The sequence below is a fragment of the Chrysemys picta genome, chromosome 10, assembly GCF_011386835.1.
Source record: "Chrysemys picta bellii isolate R12L10 chromosome 10, ASM1138683v2, whole genome shotgun sequence".
Lineage (NCBI taxonomy): Eukaryota > Metazoa > Chordata > Testudines > Emydidae > Chrysemys > Chrysemys picta.
The window spans coordinates 68,590,185-68,605,453 of NC_088800.1; the positions used below are offsets into that span (position 1 = coordinate 68,590,185).

The 15,269-nt window shown below is 41.2% G+C and overlaps 2 protein-coding genes across 3 annotated transcripts in view; both read right to left on the reverse strand.

Annotated features, from left to right (window-relative positions):
* Window positions 1-15,269, reverse strand: part of LOC135973815 (uncharacterized) — a 1,510,190-nt gene that overhangs the window by 650,492 nt on the left and 844,429 nt on the right. The gene's annotated exons all lie outside the window — the stretch shown is intronic.
* Window positions 1-15,269, reverse strand: part of PDXDC1 (pyridoxal dependent decarboxylase domain containing 1) — a 49,120-nt gene that overhangs the window by 8,678 nt on the left and 25,173 nt on the right. For both annotated transcript variants that reach the window (XM_005307576.5, XM_042861644.2), the window contains 10 exons: window positions 15,216-15,264; window positions 15,013-15,114; window positions 14,663-14,788; window positions 12,511-12,561; window positions 10,223-10,286; window positions 9,719-9,807; window positions 6,447-6,552; window positions 5,166-5,337; window positions 4,317-4,435; window positions 594-715 (listed from right to left, as the gene is read on the reverse strand). In XM_005307576.5, coding sequence (XP_005307633.2) covers window positions 594-715; window positions 4,317-4,435; window positions 5,166-5,337; window positions 6,447-6,552; window positions 9,719-9,807; window positions 10,223-10,286; window positions 12,511-12,561; window positions 14,663-14,788; window positions 15,013-15,114; window positions 15,216-15,264 — 1,000 coding nt within the window. The remainder of the gene's footprint in view (window positions 1-593; window positions 716-4,316; window positions 4,436-5,165; window positions 5,338-6,446; window positions 6,553-9,718; window positions 9,808-10,222; window positions 10,287-12,510; window positions 12,562-14,662; window positions 14,789-15,012; window positions 15,115-15,215; window positions 15,265-15,269) is intronic.

Consider the following 15,269-nt stretch of genomic DNA (forward strand, 5'->3'; position numbering starts at 1 on the left):
AAATAACCACCACTTCCCTTTTACTAAGGGTTTTGTTATGACAACTTCAATAGGCCAGATATTAACCAAAGCTTCTCAGGTAATCCTGTATAAGCACCAACGTTTTTACTAGTAATAAAGACATTGTAAATCCAGTTTCCAAGCTGTTGATTTAACAAATAAAATGAATGGAAAACATTAAGTGGCAGATTTTCACGCTGGTGTGTTGGCATAGTTTCACTGAATTCAATGGAACAAATTACACCAGTTGATGATCTGCCCCAGATCATTCAAAAAGGGAAAATTTTTTCTGATGGCTTAAACCATTATGGAAACCGTACAGTCACTGAGTTTGCCTATTTCCGGACTAGAAAAGTGTCTAATGCTAGCAGAAGAGTTATAAACACAAAAATGTAAACCTAAACCAAGGTATCATGAGAGAGTCATAATACTGTGAAGTTCTCTCACCATGTAGATGCAAATCACTATATAGCTAAATACGTGCAATTTTCTTTCACGTCAAAGAATAAGAAGTTGCCCTGAAACCAGTTTGGAGAAAACTAATGCTAAAACATTTTGTAAATTTTGAAAACAGGTAAGATTTCAATACAGACTCTAGAATTTTCTTCAATTTCTCTGCCTGTCGCTGCAATAGTTTCTACCAGCTCGGACACATCCAGATCTTCAGTTACCATGCCGATATATACACAGTTCTTCTCCCCTCCAAATTCTGGGCCTGTGAACAGAATGGAGATTCCATATTTTTACACTTTTGCAGCAAAATCTAAGTGCCTCTTCAACAAGGTTTAAAATTACAAAACAGAATAGATTGTGTAGTTAGTAAAAAGAGAAAAATATTTAGCTTCATAGAGGAAGATAACCTTACAACAGGCACCCTACTCACACTTATGTGCCAGGGAATCCAACCATATTTTTGTTTTAGTATTTAAGTGTAATCTTTGCATATGCCCAATTCACTGAAAGTACTTGGCATTGCACTTCTTCAAAGAGGAAAAACATAACTAAGTTTAGACAGGAAGTAATACAGTAGATATTTTATATAACTGTGTGCTTATAAGAAGCAGCAACATTAAAAGCTGCATGAAACCACCGATTGTGAAAAACAGAGCATTTAAGCAGCTGAGTTTTCTATTCCAAAGGCTGTGGTGTTCTGAGGGATGCCACTAGGCCCTCTCTTCCCCCTACTGTTGAACACAGATGGGTTAATGAGGCATTTTTACAATTAATACTGTATATACACACTTAAATAGCACATTATTGTACCGTCTAAAGAGCCACATTATTCTGGGATATCTTTCAACAGCATGGATCCATAACTCTGACACATTTAAACTTACTCTTAGAGATGAATATGGAAGATTAGAACTCTCGAATAGAAAAGTCATGCTATATTAGCACTGCCTTAAGTAGAGGTAACAGCAACACTTACTGATTTTCATCTTCAAAGCAGTCTATAACCATTGATCCTTACAACGCTTATGTAGTAGGCATTATAATTCTCATTTTACAGATGGAAAACAACAACAACAAATGTATGTAGGTTAAGTGGCTTCCACAAAGCCAAAGGCATCATTAGCAGGATAAAAAAAAAAAAGTTTTGCCTAAGGTCTGCAGGATTGGGGGGTTTTAAAACTGTCAAAGATCTGGAAGACAGAAATTCCTGAGTTCATGTCTTGGAGCAGTCACTTAACCTCAGTATGAGGGAAATTAAAATACCCACTTCATAGGGATGGTTACTGAATTATGTTTACATAGTTCTTAGGAAATTAAAAGCTCTAAGGGCATGATCCTATGAAGTGGCGAGCACCTCCTGCAAGATATGGCTCATCTTCAACTCCCACTAAAATCAATAAGACTAGACACCTGTTGATTAGCACCTCTTGAGATTTGGCCCTTAGTGCTATTATTATCATTACTAACTCATGGCAAAACCATCTAAAAATGTTCACTTGCTATATTTTTAATGTTCCCATTTCACCTTTGAGAGAAAGCTGAAATGCAGCAGCTGTAGGTATGCTCTTGAGTACTGTGTGTAGTCTTTTTAAAGCAGAAGTAGCACTGAGAGGACCAGGCAAGGTTCACCTGGAAATTCCATGTGTGCACAGAGGCCATTGTATAAGTTTATGCAGAATCTCATGTTTCACTGATTTTGTATCACTCTAGTGGGGTTTTAGACAACTGTTTCTTTAAGCACATTCACACATGACATCTAGGCCATTTGCTTTTTAAAAATAAAAAATGAGTGGCTTTATTAATTAGTTACAGTAATGTACTGGAAACCACTAGTAACCACTAATGTATCAAAATGCAACACATTCCTACCATTTCGAGGACAAACAAAACACATTGTAAGACATTAATTTACTCATGCAATAGAGTGGTTAAAATGTAACTGAGTGTTTCAGTTATATATTATAGCCAGAGTCGCCTAAAACATCTAACCTAGTCACAGAATGCAGTAAGCAGCCCAGTTTGAGATTAAGTTCCTGCTTCAATTAGGTGCAATACGAGGCAGACACCCCTCCAATTTGGCACATATTATAAGACACCCGATGGTGGGTAGTTCGCTTGCACAATCAACTTATAGCTGAGAATGCAGTACTGGTATTAATGATCATTAAGTCCCACATGTTTATGACTGGATGCTTTTCTTGTCTAGCATATGCCACCTCTGTAACAATCAGAAATAGACTTAGGATTGGGGGACCACTGGTAAGCACTGCATTAAGAAATGTTCTTTGCTGTAGGGTTACCATATTTCAGCAAGCAAAAAAGAGGACGGGAGGAGCCCCGCCCTAGCCCCTCCCACTTCCCACCCCCCCAGAACCCCCAACCCTCCCCCCGTTCCTTGTCCCCTGACTGCCCCCTCCTGGGACCCCTGCCCCTAACTGCCCCCCAGGACTCCACTCCCTATCTAAGCCTCCCTGCCTCTTGTCCCCTGACTGCCCCAACCCTTATCCACACCCCCACCCCCAGACAGACCCCCTGGGACTCCCACGCCCCATCCAACCACTCCCCACCCCCTGACAGCCCCCCCCCCAGAACTCCCAACCCATCTAAACCCCTCTGCTCCCTGTCCCCTGACTGCTCCGATCCCTCTCCCCACTCCTGCCCCCTGACAGCTCCCCCCCAGAACTCCCAGCCCCCCACCCCCCCCGCTCCTTGTCCCCTGACTGCCCCCTCCTGGGACCCCTGTTCCTAACTGCCCTCCAGAACCCCACCCCCTACCTAAGACTCCCTGTTCCTTGTCCCCTAACTGCCCCCTCCTAAGACCCCCCCCAACTGCCCCCCAGGACCCTACCCCCTACCTGTACCCTGACTGCCCAAAACTTTCTCCACTCCCCCCAAAAAGCCCCCCCCCCCGTTTCTTGACTGCCCCCTCCAGAACCTCCCTGCCCCTTCTCCTGCCCCCTGGCCCCCTTACCCTGCTGCTCAGAACAGGGTGTTGGGCTCTGTGCCAGCCGGACACTTGGCTGCGCTCCCCAGCACAACAAAACCCGGTCCCTGGCCCTGCACAATGCTGCCGGACCGGGCTGCAGGGGAGAGCTGCCCTTGTATCAGCACAAAGTGGTCTCGCTCCCGTTTTGCTAAGCTGCATGGCAGAAACTGCTCCCAGTTGCAAAAGGGGAGGGCTGCACTTTGTGCTGATACACTTGCTCAGAAGGCAGGGCGGAGCTCCTCTACAGCTGCTCCGGAGTCCAGCCCGGGACTTTCCTGCAGCCCTCCCAGCCGCTCGCTCTGCTCTGCCGGGGGAGGGGGGAAATCCCGGACATTTTGAGTGCTTTACAAATTCCCCCCGGACGCTATTTTTAGCACAAAAAGGAGGACATGTCCGGGTAAATCCGGACGAATGGTAACCCTATTTGCTGTTCCTAAACGAACAGCAAATTTTTGAATTTTCCCAATTAAGCCTCCGCACCCTCAAAAACAAAATATAAGTCAGAACTTTGTCAACATAAGCAATATAACATTTGGGTTTTCTAGGATGAAAACACTTCTCAGTTTAGTATAATCATGCTGGAGGTTTGGTGAGTACTCTGGGAACAATGGATGTACTCTGCTGAAGCGGCTGCTGACAAGAAACACTACTGCTTTCTAGTAGGCCTCAACTGAAACGAGCAATGGGGAAGGAAGATCAGAGAGAGACAATATTTGTAGAAACACATCTACTGTTTAACATAGAAGCGGACAGAACTTTTTAATAATACATGGATATATGACTTATAAATCTCACTACAATACAGTTTGGGGAAAAAAGAATTGAGGGCATTAACCTGATTATTTACAGAACTGATATTACCAACAGTGATAATTACCCAAAGAAAAAGTGAGATCCGATTCCAGTTCATTTAATTTTTTCAAAAGTCCAGTGTTAATTTTCTCTGCTTCTTTCTCTTGTTTGTCATCATTCTTCCCATCACTGTTATACTCATACCTTTAAAATCAAGCCAGAGGACAGCAAGCCATTTTATTTTACAATACAAACAAAACAGAACAAATCTGCACTTCTAACATCTTTCAACAATTTACCTACATGTACCTGTAAACTTGTGTAGTGGGTGAAGTTTAATAGTGATAGCAACCAACCAAGTTGGAGAAAATTTGGTAATGTTTGCAGTTGAAGGAAAAGCATTTTTGGATACAGAAAAATCTCTTTAATAGCTTTTTGGAAGTATTGTATTGATAATGGCTCAGCTCTTTCTGACCACAGAGGAACCTTAATGATAATGATCTCCAATATATGAGCAGCACTGTATTTGCCAAGAGACACAAATAAGTTCTACTACTGATTAAAGATAAACTGACTGCAGTGGTAGGCTAAATACATAAGGTACACAGGTACATTAACGTTTACTACAAATGATCCAGAAGGCTCCTTAAATTCTACTTGTTAACTCAATTATTTTGGCAAACCAGGTCTTTAACTTCTAGGAAGTTCCAAACTCCTAAGTAATTTCACAAAATTCAGACATCCTCTTAAGAAAGTGTAGTTTATTCACAAGTCAGTTAAGGAAATTGCAGCTGTGCCATAAGCCAGATTTTGCTGGTCCAAAGGATCACTAGTGAAGACGGCACTTATTCTCTCTGCGGAAGGTACTGTCTATCCAAATGTCTCTTGAAGTAAAGCTCAAACAATGTCATGTCTGGAGCTACCTAACACTTACCTTACAACACCTAGTCCTGGCCAGCTGAGGTCTTCAATATATGACAAGCCTACTGTTCTTTTCACTTCTTGCTCAAATTCCTCTCTTAGCTGCAGTGTGCATGTCAGTATTGATATCTTCATTTTCAAGCAGTCCACCAACTGATCTACATCTTGTACTTCAGTTCCTAAAACTGAACAGCTAATGAATTAGCATGTGAATTACTGAATTGACAGAGTTTTCCGATGTTAGATACGGTAAGACAGGTGTCATGGTTACGTATATTTATAGATAACCCACTTTACAAGCCAATCCTAAAATTAAATAATGTTCAAAAATCATATTATCTTAATCTGTATGCTGAAGGCTGTTTTTCTTCAGCTTGCCATTCACTGAAAACACTCAACACATCAAAATGGCTGGAGTCAAATATTAAGGAGAAAAAAATACGCTAACTGTAATACCAATAAATTGATTTTCTGATATTCTAAAGTAATAATAGTAGTTAGCAACAGGAAATCCCTCCCTCTATAGCCAAAAGGTTACAAAAAAGATCAATCAGCTTCAGTTTTAATTACAAAGTTCAGTATCACCAACTAAGGTTACTCATTAAACTGGAATCCCTTGTTCTGTCATTTAATTTCTAATTTAAAAGTTCTTCCCAGTAGCTACCTCCATCTCTCTGTAACATCAGAGCCTACACCCTCTTCTAGGAGAGGGAGGGAAAAAGTTTTCTTTACAGTACTAACGAAAATAACCAAGCTTTAATGGATACTATTTTCTTCTTCCAATTAGTCTATTGTATTCTAAACACGGGCTCAGTTCCTGTATCTAATCATCTGAATAAGCCGACCAAATTCTTCCATCATTCTGTAAGTAGATGAGAGAGGGAAAGGCAAGGATATTTCATCTCCAATGTTTCTGTATTCTGACAGTTTAAGACAGGAACATTACTTAGCTTCGTACCTTGTTCTCACCAGTAAATGTAGACAGTATAAAGTAAAAGGCTTTACAGATGTGGTGCGACATAATGCTATACAAGATGACAAAGCTACCGGAAATTCAGCTACTTCTAACGTAACTGCTACCAAGGCACAACAGAATATTGAAGTTGTTTTTGTAGTGTTAAAACAGCCTCTCAATATAAAAATAAGGAAAAAAGCAAAGCCAAGGAGAACAGATTTAAACATACAGATGTTTTACACATGCAGGATATTTACAATTTTAAATAGCAAACTCCAATTTTTTTCACCTCAGGATGAAATATCTATGTTAAGTGGCTAAATTAAGTGACTCATTTACCTGCAGAAGTCATTAATGGGCTAAAACGTACACATGTGCCTTCATCTTCTAGTTCTACCACATCAACTCCACTGGCAGGCACTAACTGTGCCAACTGTTCACCTAGCTGAAGGGACAAGGCAAAATTAGAGGAATTTATTGAGCATTAATTTCTCATTATTGCCAACTTGCATTAGACTGTTCCCGTAGTTTCAACGAACCATTTGTCTGTTAAATTGTCCCTAGTAAGGTTTCTCTCTCTTTACTTCTTAAAAGTTAACTATTCATTATTCCCTGAAGCACAGTAAAGCAAACAAAAAAGTTGCACACTTATATTAACAAAATGAAAACCTACTTCACAATTTCTAAGCAAACCACAAAATGTGTAATTTTTTCAGTGGTTATTGCAAGATGGTTACCGCCTCTCCCATAAAGCAGGAATATGTTTACTTCCAAAATAATGAGTTTAAAAACAAAATCATGCACTGTTTGTTTAAAAGTACATTTTAGTAGGAGTTCTACTAGTAGCAGCTAGAGAAAAATACTGAAATTGCAGTATATAAAGGGAGGCTATCAGCCAGAAATCTACTCAGTTAAAAAAAAAGTAAAAGTAGTTTCAGATACTTAAGCTGCCATTCAGTCCATTTGCCAAATTTTTGTGATTTTACAATCACTTAAAAAAACAACAACAACAAAAGTGTTTCTCTCCCTGTTGCTCTGTAAAAATTTTACACTAACAAGGGCTGCTTAAGTAAATGCATCAAGTAAAACATAGAGGACTATCTGTCGTCATCTTTTGGTCTTATTTGTAACAATAGTAGATAAAACAGTGTCATTTTTAAGTTGGCAGCTTCCTGTTAATACAACTAAGATTCACTGTTATTTATAATGGCAAGGTCTCTTTTCTGAAGATACCCAAATCCTTCATTCATAAAATCAGTTGCAAAGCCACAAAATTTCTGCTAATTCATGCCATAAGTACTTTCTATTGTTTTTATTTTGAAGAAACTGTGTTTGCCAAGGATCTCTAAGTTGAATTTCATGCCAGTCTTGACCCTGAGCATAAATGGGTTATGAAAAATTCAAAGGGAAGGTCGGCACCTGTTCAACCCACACTAATGCTACATGCTGTCATCAATCAGTGGGATTACATGTTACGGAAACATGCAGCATAATTTCTCCTTTCTGCTGTCTTGTTTCTCATCTATTGTGTTTCCCAGCTTGGAAAGTTGTGTTTTAGCTCCGCCTCTTGACTTTCTAGTCCAACTAGATTTCCAGGTGGCTCAAAGCCTCAAAATGTTTAGGGAAACAACTGCAGGTCGGCAGTGGTCAAGGAAGGTCATGAGTACATAGAGGTGGAAGGAAAAAGTAACAGGTGGAAAGGTTCCTGAATGAAGTCCCCCTACATGTGTTCCATTGCATAGGATCCCTAACAGAACCTATGGCTGCCCTTGTTATTGGGGTCACAAACAGGTTGGCAATGCATAACAGTTCAAATAATTATTAGCGTATGCATATTTTATGCAATTAGAGAGATGCATTTTCTTAACACATAATGCAAATGTTGCTCCCACTCTGAATGCGAGGGAAAAAAGAAGAGGCACACATGATTTCACATAAGGCAAGGCATGAATAAGGAAGTTGTTTTGGGTAGGGAAAGAGGGTCCTGACACTTGGTAGTCTTGCTTCCTGTGATGAAGTGGGGGATTTTCTTATCTTTTCGTGGTTTTCCAATGGTTTGCATGCAGAGGGAGTGGGACTCAGTGCCCCTGGGTGTTACTGGTTTAACGAGGCGAGGGGAGAGGGAGTTTGTTGTTGCAGAGGACCGGAGAGGGAACTTGGGACCCCAGCTGATGGCCTGGAGGAGGGACTGGTGACCTGACGACCCTCACCAGAGACCCAGCTCAGGAGTCGCAGCCAGTTCTGGCCAGTGGGAGGACAATGGGCTGAGAAGAGAGGACCCCATGACCTAACCAGCCGGTTCCAGCCAGACGGGGGGAGGGGGGGGGCGCGGGAAGAGGAGGGACGGAGAGGAGGCCCAGAGGACCCTGTTTACCTGGAAAGAAGACAATGGACAGAGGCGGGGCCTGGGGCCGGTGATATCAAATGCCCAGCTGGGAAGCAAGGGGGCTCTGGACTGGAGAGGGGGAGCAGGCAGAGCCCACCTGGATGCAGGGGAGACTGGGATGTGCTGTGCTGAGGGAGGCCGAGCCTGAGGGTCACAGGGTTTCCTGTGCTGTGTTCAGTCGCTCAATAAACCCTCCTGTTTTACGCTGGCTGAGAGTCACTCCGGTCTAGAGAACAGGGTTGCATCAACCCCTTCAGGGGGGTGGAGGCCCCAGGGGTCCAAAGCGAGTGGACTCCCTGAGGGAACCCATGGCAGGAGACAGACGTGCTAAGGCTCAGAGAGGTGCGGCTCCAGGAGGTGGAGGGGCCTGACCCCGAGAGAGAGTGGACCCCCGAGAAGGGCTGTCTCACTGAAAGAGGCACCCCACACGGGGCCAAGAGTGGGCATGATCTGTGAGTCTGTGACATTTCCTCCTTCCTCTAGTGCTTGTATAATAAAAAGATTCATAAACCTAGACTGGAATAGGGAAGTAGATACAAAGTTTCTAAGATTGAATGGAAACTGACATTTCAAATGGATGTCAAAAGTAAATCAGCTGATCTTGCTGTAGTTCTTGATGTGTCAAAATTACTAGTAAGCAGTTTTACACCTTAAATTTTAGCTTACTCCACTTCTGAGCAGTAGAAACCTAGACAGGTTTTTGTGGTAAGAGGGAAGAGACACTCACTCCTCTCCTAGGATATTGGACTCCCTAATACAGGACATCCCTCACCTCCCAAAAGTACCAACTTAAAATGAAGACATAACTGTTGCAAAGTGAAAGCAACATAACTCTCAGATCTGCTTTTTTTTTTTTTTTTTAAATGCCTGAGGAAAAACTAAATTTATTTAATCTCAGTATCTCAGTGGCCTAAAGAAACAAAACACACACCTCTTGAGGTATGCAAGAATTAAGAGAATCATTGTTTTCATCATAATTATTTTGTACCTTAAAAACATATGAAAGATACCAGGTTGCCAGTGCTTCAGACTAAAACCATCTTTTTTAATCCCAAAAACTGTGCAGGCTGATTTCACATACAATACCAAATAGCCATTTGGTGGCAACTGTCACTACTGACCTAGGCTGTTCTAGGTTATATAATTCCCGGAGGCACCCAATCCTCCTCTCTGTTTTACAGAACATCCATTTTAGTTCTTAAGAGAAATGAACATCAAATCTTACCCACTGATTGAACGTGTCACAAATATGTCGCTCATTGCTGGTTATAGGGTGTTGAATTATAGATGCCGGTCCAGCATGTAGCATCTGATCTGAACCCAAAGAGACAAAAATCGCAGAGACAGAGTTTCATTTATTTAACTAAAGCAAAAGGCAATTTTTTTAGACAAAACATTTTTATGAAATTTTATGAAATCTAGGAAAATTAAACTCTATTTGACCTCAAAAGGGCAAACATGGGATTTAAAAAGATATCATTCCAAAAGCAATTATAACATTGAAATGTATTTATTCCAACGATTTGTAATCACCTTCCACTGTCTCAATGCAATGGAACTCTGCAACAAGAGTACAATTTATGAGGTGGTTCTAACCACTACTGTATAAACAAAACTTGTTTTATGTTCAGACTAATTAGAAAAAGTGCACAATGTAATGTACCTAATAAAACTAGCTTATTGAATTAATAGATCTGAAATCATCATGTTTTGTCTATAAGTTACACACCTATATTTGGAAGTTCTGGGGAAAACTTGAATACCACTACAGGAGAGCTAAATTCATCTTCAACCTAAAAATGGAATTAAAAAATCCATGTTGTTATGAAAACACTTAACAACTTTATTGTTGTACGTACAAAACTGACAGTAGAGACCACCACATCATTTGGTTTTGTCAGTATTAACAATGTTCTAGTTTCCGTACTGTTTTGACTCAGTACTAACAAAAAATTAGCTCATCATAAAACTTTGTGTAAATGATCTGGAAAAAGAGGGAAACAGTGAGGAAACAGACAATACAAAATTACTCAAGATAGTTAAGTCCAAAGCAGATTGCAAAGAGTTACAAAGGGATCTCACAAAACTGGGTAACAAAATGGCAGATGAAATTCAATGTTGATAAGTGCAAAGTAATGCACATTGGAAAGCATAATCCCAACTACACATACAAAATGATGGAGGCTGAATTAGCTGTTACCACTCAAAAAAGAGATCTTGAAGTCATTGTGGATAGTTTTCTGAAAACTTCCACTGAATGTACAGCGGAAGTCAAAAAAGCAGAATATTAGGAACCATTAGGAAAGGGATAGATAATAAAAGACAGTAAATATGCCACTATATAAATCCATGGTACACTCAGACTTTGAATACTGTATGCAGTTCAGGTTGCCCCATCTCAAAAAAGACATGTATTGGAAATGGAAAAGGTACAGAGAAGGGCAAGAAAAATTATATGGAACAGCTTCCATATAAGGAGAAATTAAAGAGAGAATATTCAGCTTGAAAAAGTTGACTAAGGGGGGATGTGACAGATCTGTAAAATCATAAATGGTGTGGAGAAAGTGAAAGCGTTATTTACCCATTCACATAACACAAGAACCATGGGTCACCAATGAAATTAATAGGTAGCAGGTTTAAAACAAACACAAGGAAGTACTACACACAATATGATCAAGCTGTGGTACTCGATGCCAGGGGATGTTGTGAAGCCCAAAAGTATGACTAGGTTCAGAAAAAGAACTAGATAAGTTAGATAGGTCCATCAATGGCTATTAGCCAAGATGGTCAGGGATGCAACCCCAAAACATTTCTGGGTGTCCCTAAGCCTCTGACTACCAGATGCTGGGACTAAACAATGAGGGATGGATCACTTGATAATTGCCCTGTTCTGTTCATTCCCTCTGACAGGTTAGAAGACAGGTTACTGGGCTAGTTGGACCAGTGGTCTAACCTAGTATAGCCACTCTTATATTCTCAATATATACACGAACATAGCAAAGTAAACTACCCCTCACATAAAAAGGGATTGTATTCTATTTCAGTTACACACAACTGAATTTTGGGCACTATAAAGTGAAAAATGTGAATACATTTACTGCCAGGCATTTAATTTTTTTTTTTTAAATAGCTTTAATTTTCCTTGGTGCTCTATGAGCAAAGTTTTTTGCATAATCTCTCTGAATAGATAATTGAGCTGTTCAATGACATAGTAGATGCTATCAAGAACATATACAGTGGGAAGGTGGAATGGCTACAGTGGATCTCCATAACTCACGAGTTCTAAAAGATTATTTTCACAAATGAAATTACTTTGTCACTCACAGTGATCTGTGGTCATTTGTTTTCCAAGAAAACTAGCATGAATACAGTATTTATTCCAATACACAAAGGGTCAGATCAATAAAAACATCTGTTGAATAGGGCATCTTTTCGACTGAAACTGGATTAGAAGCAGCTGCATTAAACATAACTAATTTAAAAACTAGAATGTTCAATTAAGAGCAGTGGTTTTTTTTTTTTTTTTTAAACAAACATCACTCTCCTGTATCATAACACCCTCACAGCAGGACAACTACTTTGTTTACAGATATAAGAACATCCACACTATATCTACATCTGGCCAGGGTACTGCTAAATCCATAGTCAAGAATGAATTTCAAATATAAAAAAGTGCACCATAAAAGAATATTGAATAAGTTTTAATACATTAAGCGCTACCCAGCAACACAGAGGGAGCCTCTGAGCATTATATCCATAGCTTGAGTGTGCGTAGAGAGAAACAGCAATGGGACAAGGAATACAACCTAGGGACCAAGTCTTGCTATATGCAAATAAATTTATGCAATTCCACTGACACTTTAAAGGATAATTTCAGTAGTCAGAATGATACCACCACCACCACCACAGCTGTGGGTAGGGTCACATTTTTTTTAAAGATAATTGGTTTCACAAAAATTTTGATATTTAATAACCACCAGTTGCTAAACTACTCCAAGTATTAAAGGCAGGTTGTACCGAAGTTTTAATGAAATCCATGTTCTTCAAGTTTTCCAGCAACCTCTGACTCTAAAGAACAAAGGATAAAAAAACAAAGATTTTTTTGGTTTAAAATTACTTTTCACGGACAGAGACAACACTAACTCAACATCCATAAGTGTGAGCTTACATTTACAAAGTTTAAATTTAGGATGCTACAAACAAGAATCTCTGTCTAATTAATATTACCAATATCATGGAATTTTAACAGTATGTTATTTAGGAAAATGGTTTATTGTAGGACTCAAACATGTGCATATATGTATACACCTAAGCTTTGTAGATAAAATTTACATTTTATTTAGTCCATTCAAAAGACTGTGGATGTATAAATTCCCACATACTAATGGGAGAAATTAGCACCTATGGACAACAGTCAGCCCTTGGGTGCTTGTAATACAGCTCCCATTAACTTCAACTGGGCATCAAACACCTGAGAAGAATTAGCATCTATGTGAAGGATTATAGTAATCTATTGGTTATAGTTAAGGCTACGTTTTAGTCACGGGTATTTTTAGTAAAAGTCACGGACAGGTCATGGGCAGTAAACCAAAATTCACAGCCCATGACCTGTCCATGACTTACTATATACACCTGACTAAAACCTGGGGGAGGGACTGCCTGAGGGTGCTCGGGAAGGGTAGCCCGGATGCTGGGGGTGGGGTGGAGAGCAGGCTGCAGGTCCCCCGCTGGCGCGGGGGGGGGGGGGGGAAAGGGGGCACATGGCCAGCTGTGTGGGACCCCAGCCAGTGCTGGGGGGAGGGAGGGGGCAGGCAGTGGAACGTGGCCCAGGACCCCCACTGGTGCTGGGGATGGGGTGAGGGGAGCAGACTCCCTACCTTGCTGTGCACCCACCTCCCACCCCCAGCAGCAGCAGAGTTTGGGTATGGGAGAGGGCAGGGGGTTGGGGGGACTCCCCGGAAGCGGCGACATCCCCCTCGCTCAGGTCCTAGGCAGAGCCAGGCAGCTCTGTGTGCTTCCTCCACCCAGAGCGCTGGTTTCGCAGCTCTCATTGGCTGGGAACCTTGGCCAATAGGAGCTGCAGAGGTGGTGCCTGCAGGTGGAGGCAGCACGCAGAGCTGCCTGGCCATGCCTCCGCCTAGGACCTGAGCGAGGGGAATGTCGCTGCTTCTGGGGAGCCTCCCAGGTAAGTGCCGCTCAGAGCCTGCCTCACCCTGTCCCGTGCCCCTGTCCCGTGCCCCAATCCCCTGCCCCCTCTCACACCCAAACTCTGCTGCTGGGGTGGGGTGGGCACGGTGGCCCGAGACTGCCCCAGCAGCGACCAGTGCAGGGACTGCCTGAGCTGCCCCTGAGCCAGGTGCACCAGCCGCTGCAAAAAGTCAGGTAGGTCATGGTAAGGCACGGAATCCGTGACCTCCGTGACAAAGTCGTAGCCTTAGTTATGGTCAAATACTATACATGAGAGAGACTATCTCAGTTTTCACTGAAGAGCTATAACTTCTAAACAGTTCTTGCTACTGCATTTAAGAAACCTTCAGTACTTCCATTTGGAACCCCTTGGTGTTTTTTTACCTTGAGATAGCTATCTCAATGCAAAATCCTAGTGGAGACAGGACATGGTTAGTTTTTATCTCACTGTATCTTGTCAAGGTCTACCCCTATACTCCTCACCTGGGTTTTTACCTTGATGTAGCTAGTCAGGGTAAAAACTACTCGTGACCTGTATCCACTAGGATTTCACTTTGCAATTCCTAATTTCCCTCCCTCCCCGTAAAGAGGACATAGGCTAAAAAGAAGTGCCAATACTGTAGCTATCAACATGGCTGGTCTTAGTATAGTATGCACTAATACAACACCTTCAGCATATTTGGCAACAATTCTCACTTTATTTCAGATCCGCTGCACCTGTTTTTGAGATGCTTCATCATATTCAGAAATTTATTTTAAAATGGTTATCAAAGTGGTCTCAAATAAAGAGGTGAGTATTTATATAGTGCTATTGATGCCCAGATGACAGTAACCAAACCAGACACTGCCATTTAAACTAACTTTCTGTCTGGAGAATGAACTTACTCAAGTAAGATGGTAGAAAGATTCTTAATAAAATCCCTCTGCCCACACTCAGAAAAGCAAAAGTTAGCACGTCATTTGAAGACGAACTACTTCTTACCAGCTGAGACGCATGCTTTATTCTCTCTACAATCCCATCATGTCCCAGGTACTGCAAGGATAGCCACAGGGGCAGGGCACGGAGTTTCTCTACTGGCTGACTTGATGTCAGGCCTGCAGCTAAGGACTAAAGGCAAGAAAGAATACGGTCACTGAATAACTAAAATTTCAACACAATCTGATTTATTCTAACACTATGATAGCACAAAAACATATCACAACATTAACAGAAGGATCTTTTGCAACTTATTGTTTATTTAGGCATCTATAAAGGAACAAAAGATCACGTCATGGTTGCAGTTTTAAAGTCTCTAGTATCTAAATATTCATTAAAAAAAAAGTCAAAGCTACCAAAGAAGGATCCTCGTGTCTGTAGAGTGTCACTGCAGGTACTGCTGGGAGACCCAACCAGGAACCCAGAGTAAGAGTCATGCTGTCACATTTTGTTGCAGCCTAAAGAGGAAACGTTTAAGTTTATTATGGGCCACCTAAATTTTAATTATGTAACAACTTTAAAGTCTAGAGCATTATACTAATGACACACCAATACATACCAGTACTGAAGAGGAGACATAACCTAAAGCCAAAGTTGCCAAATTCACTCTGGA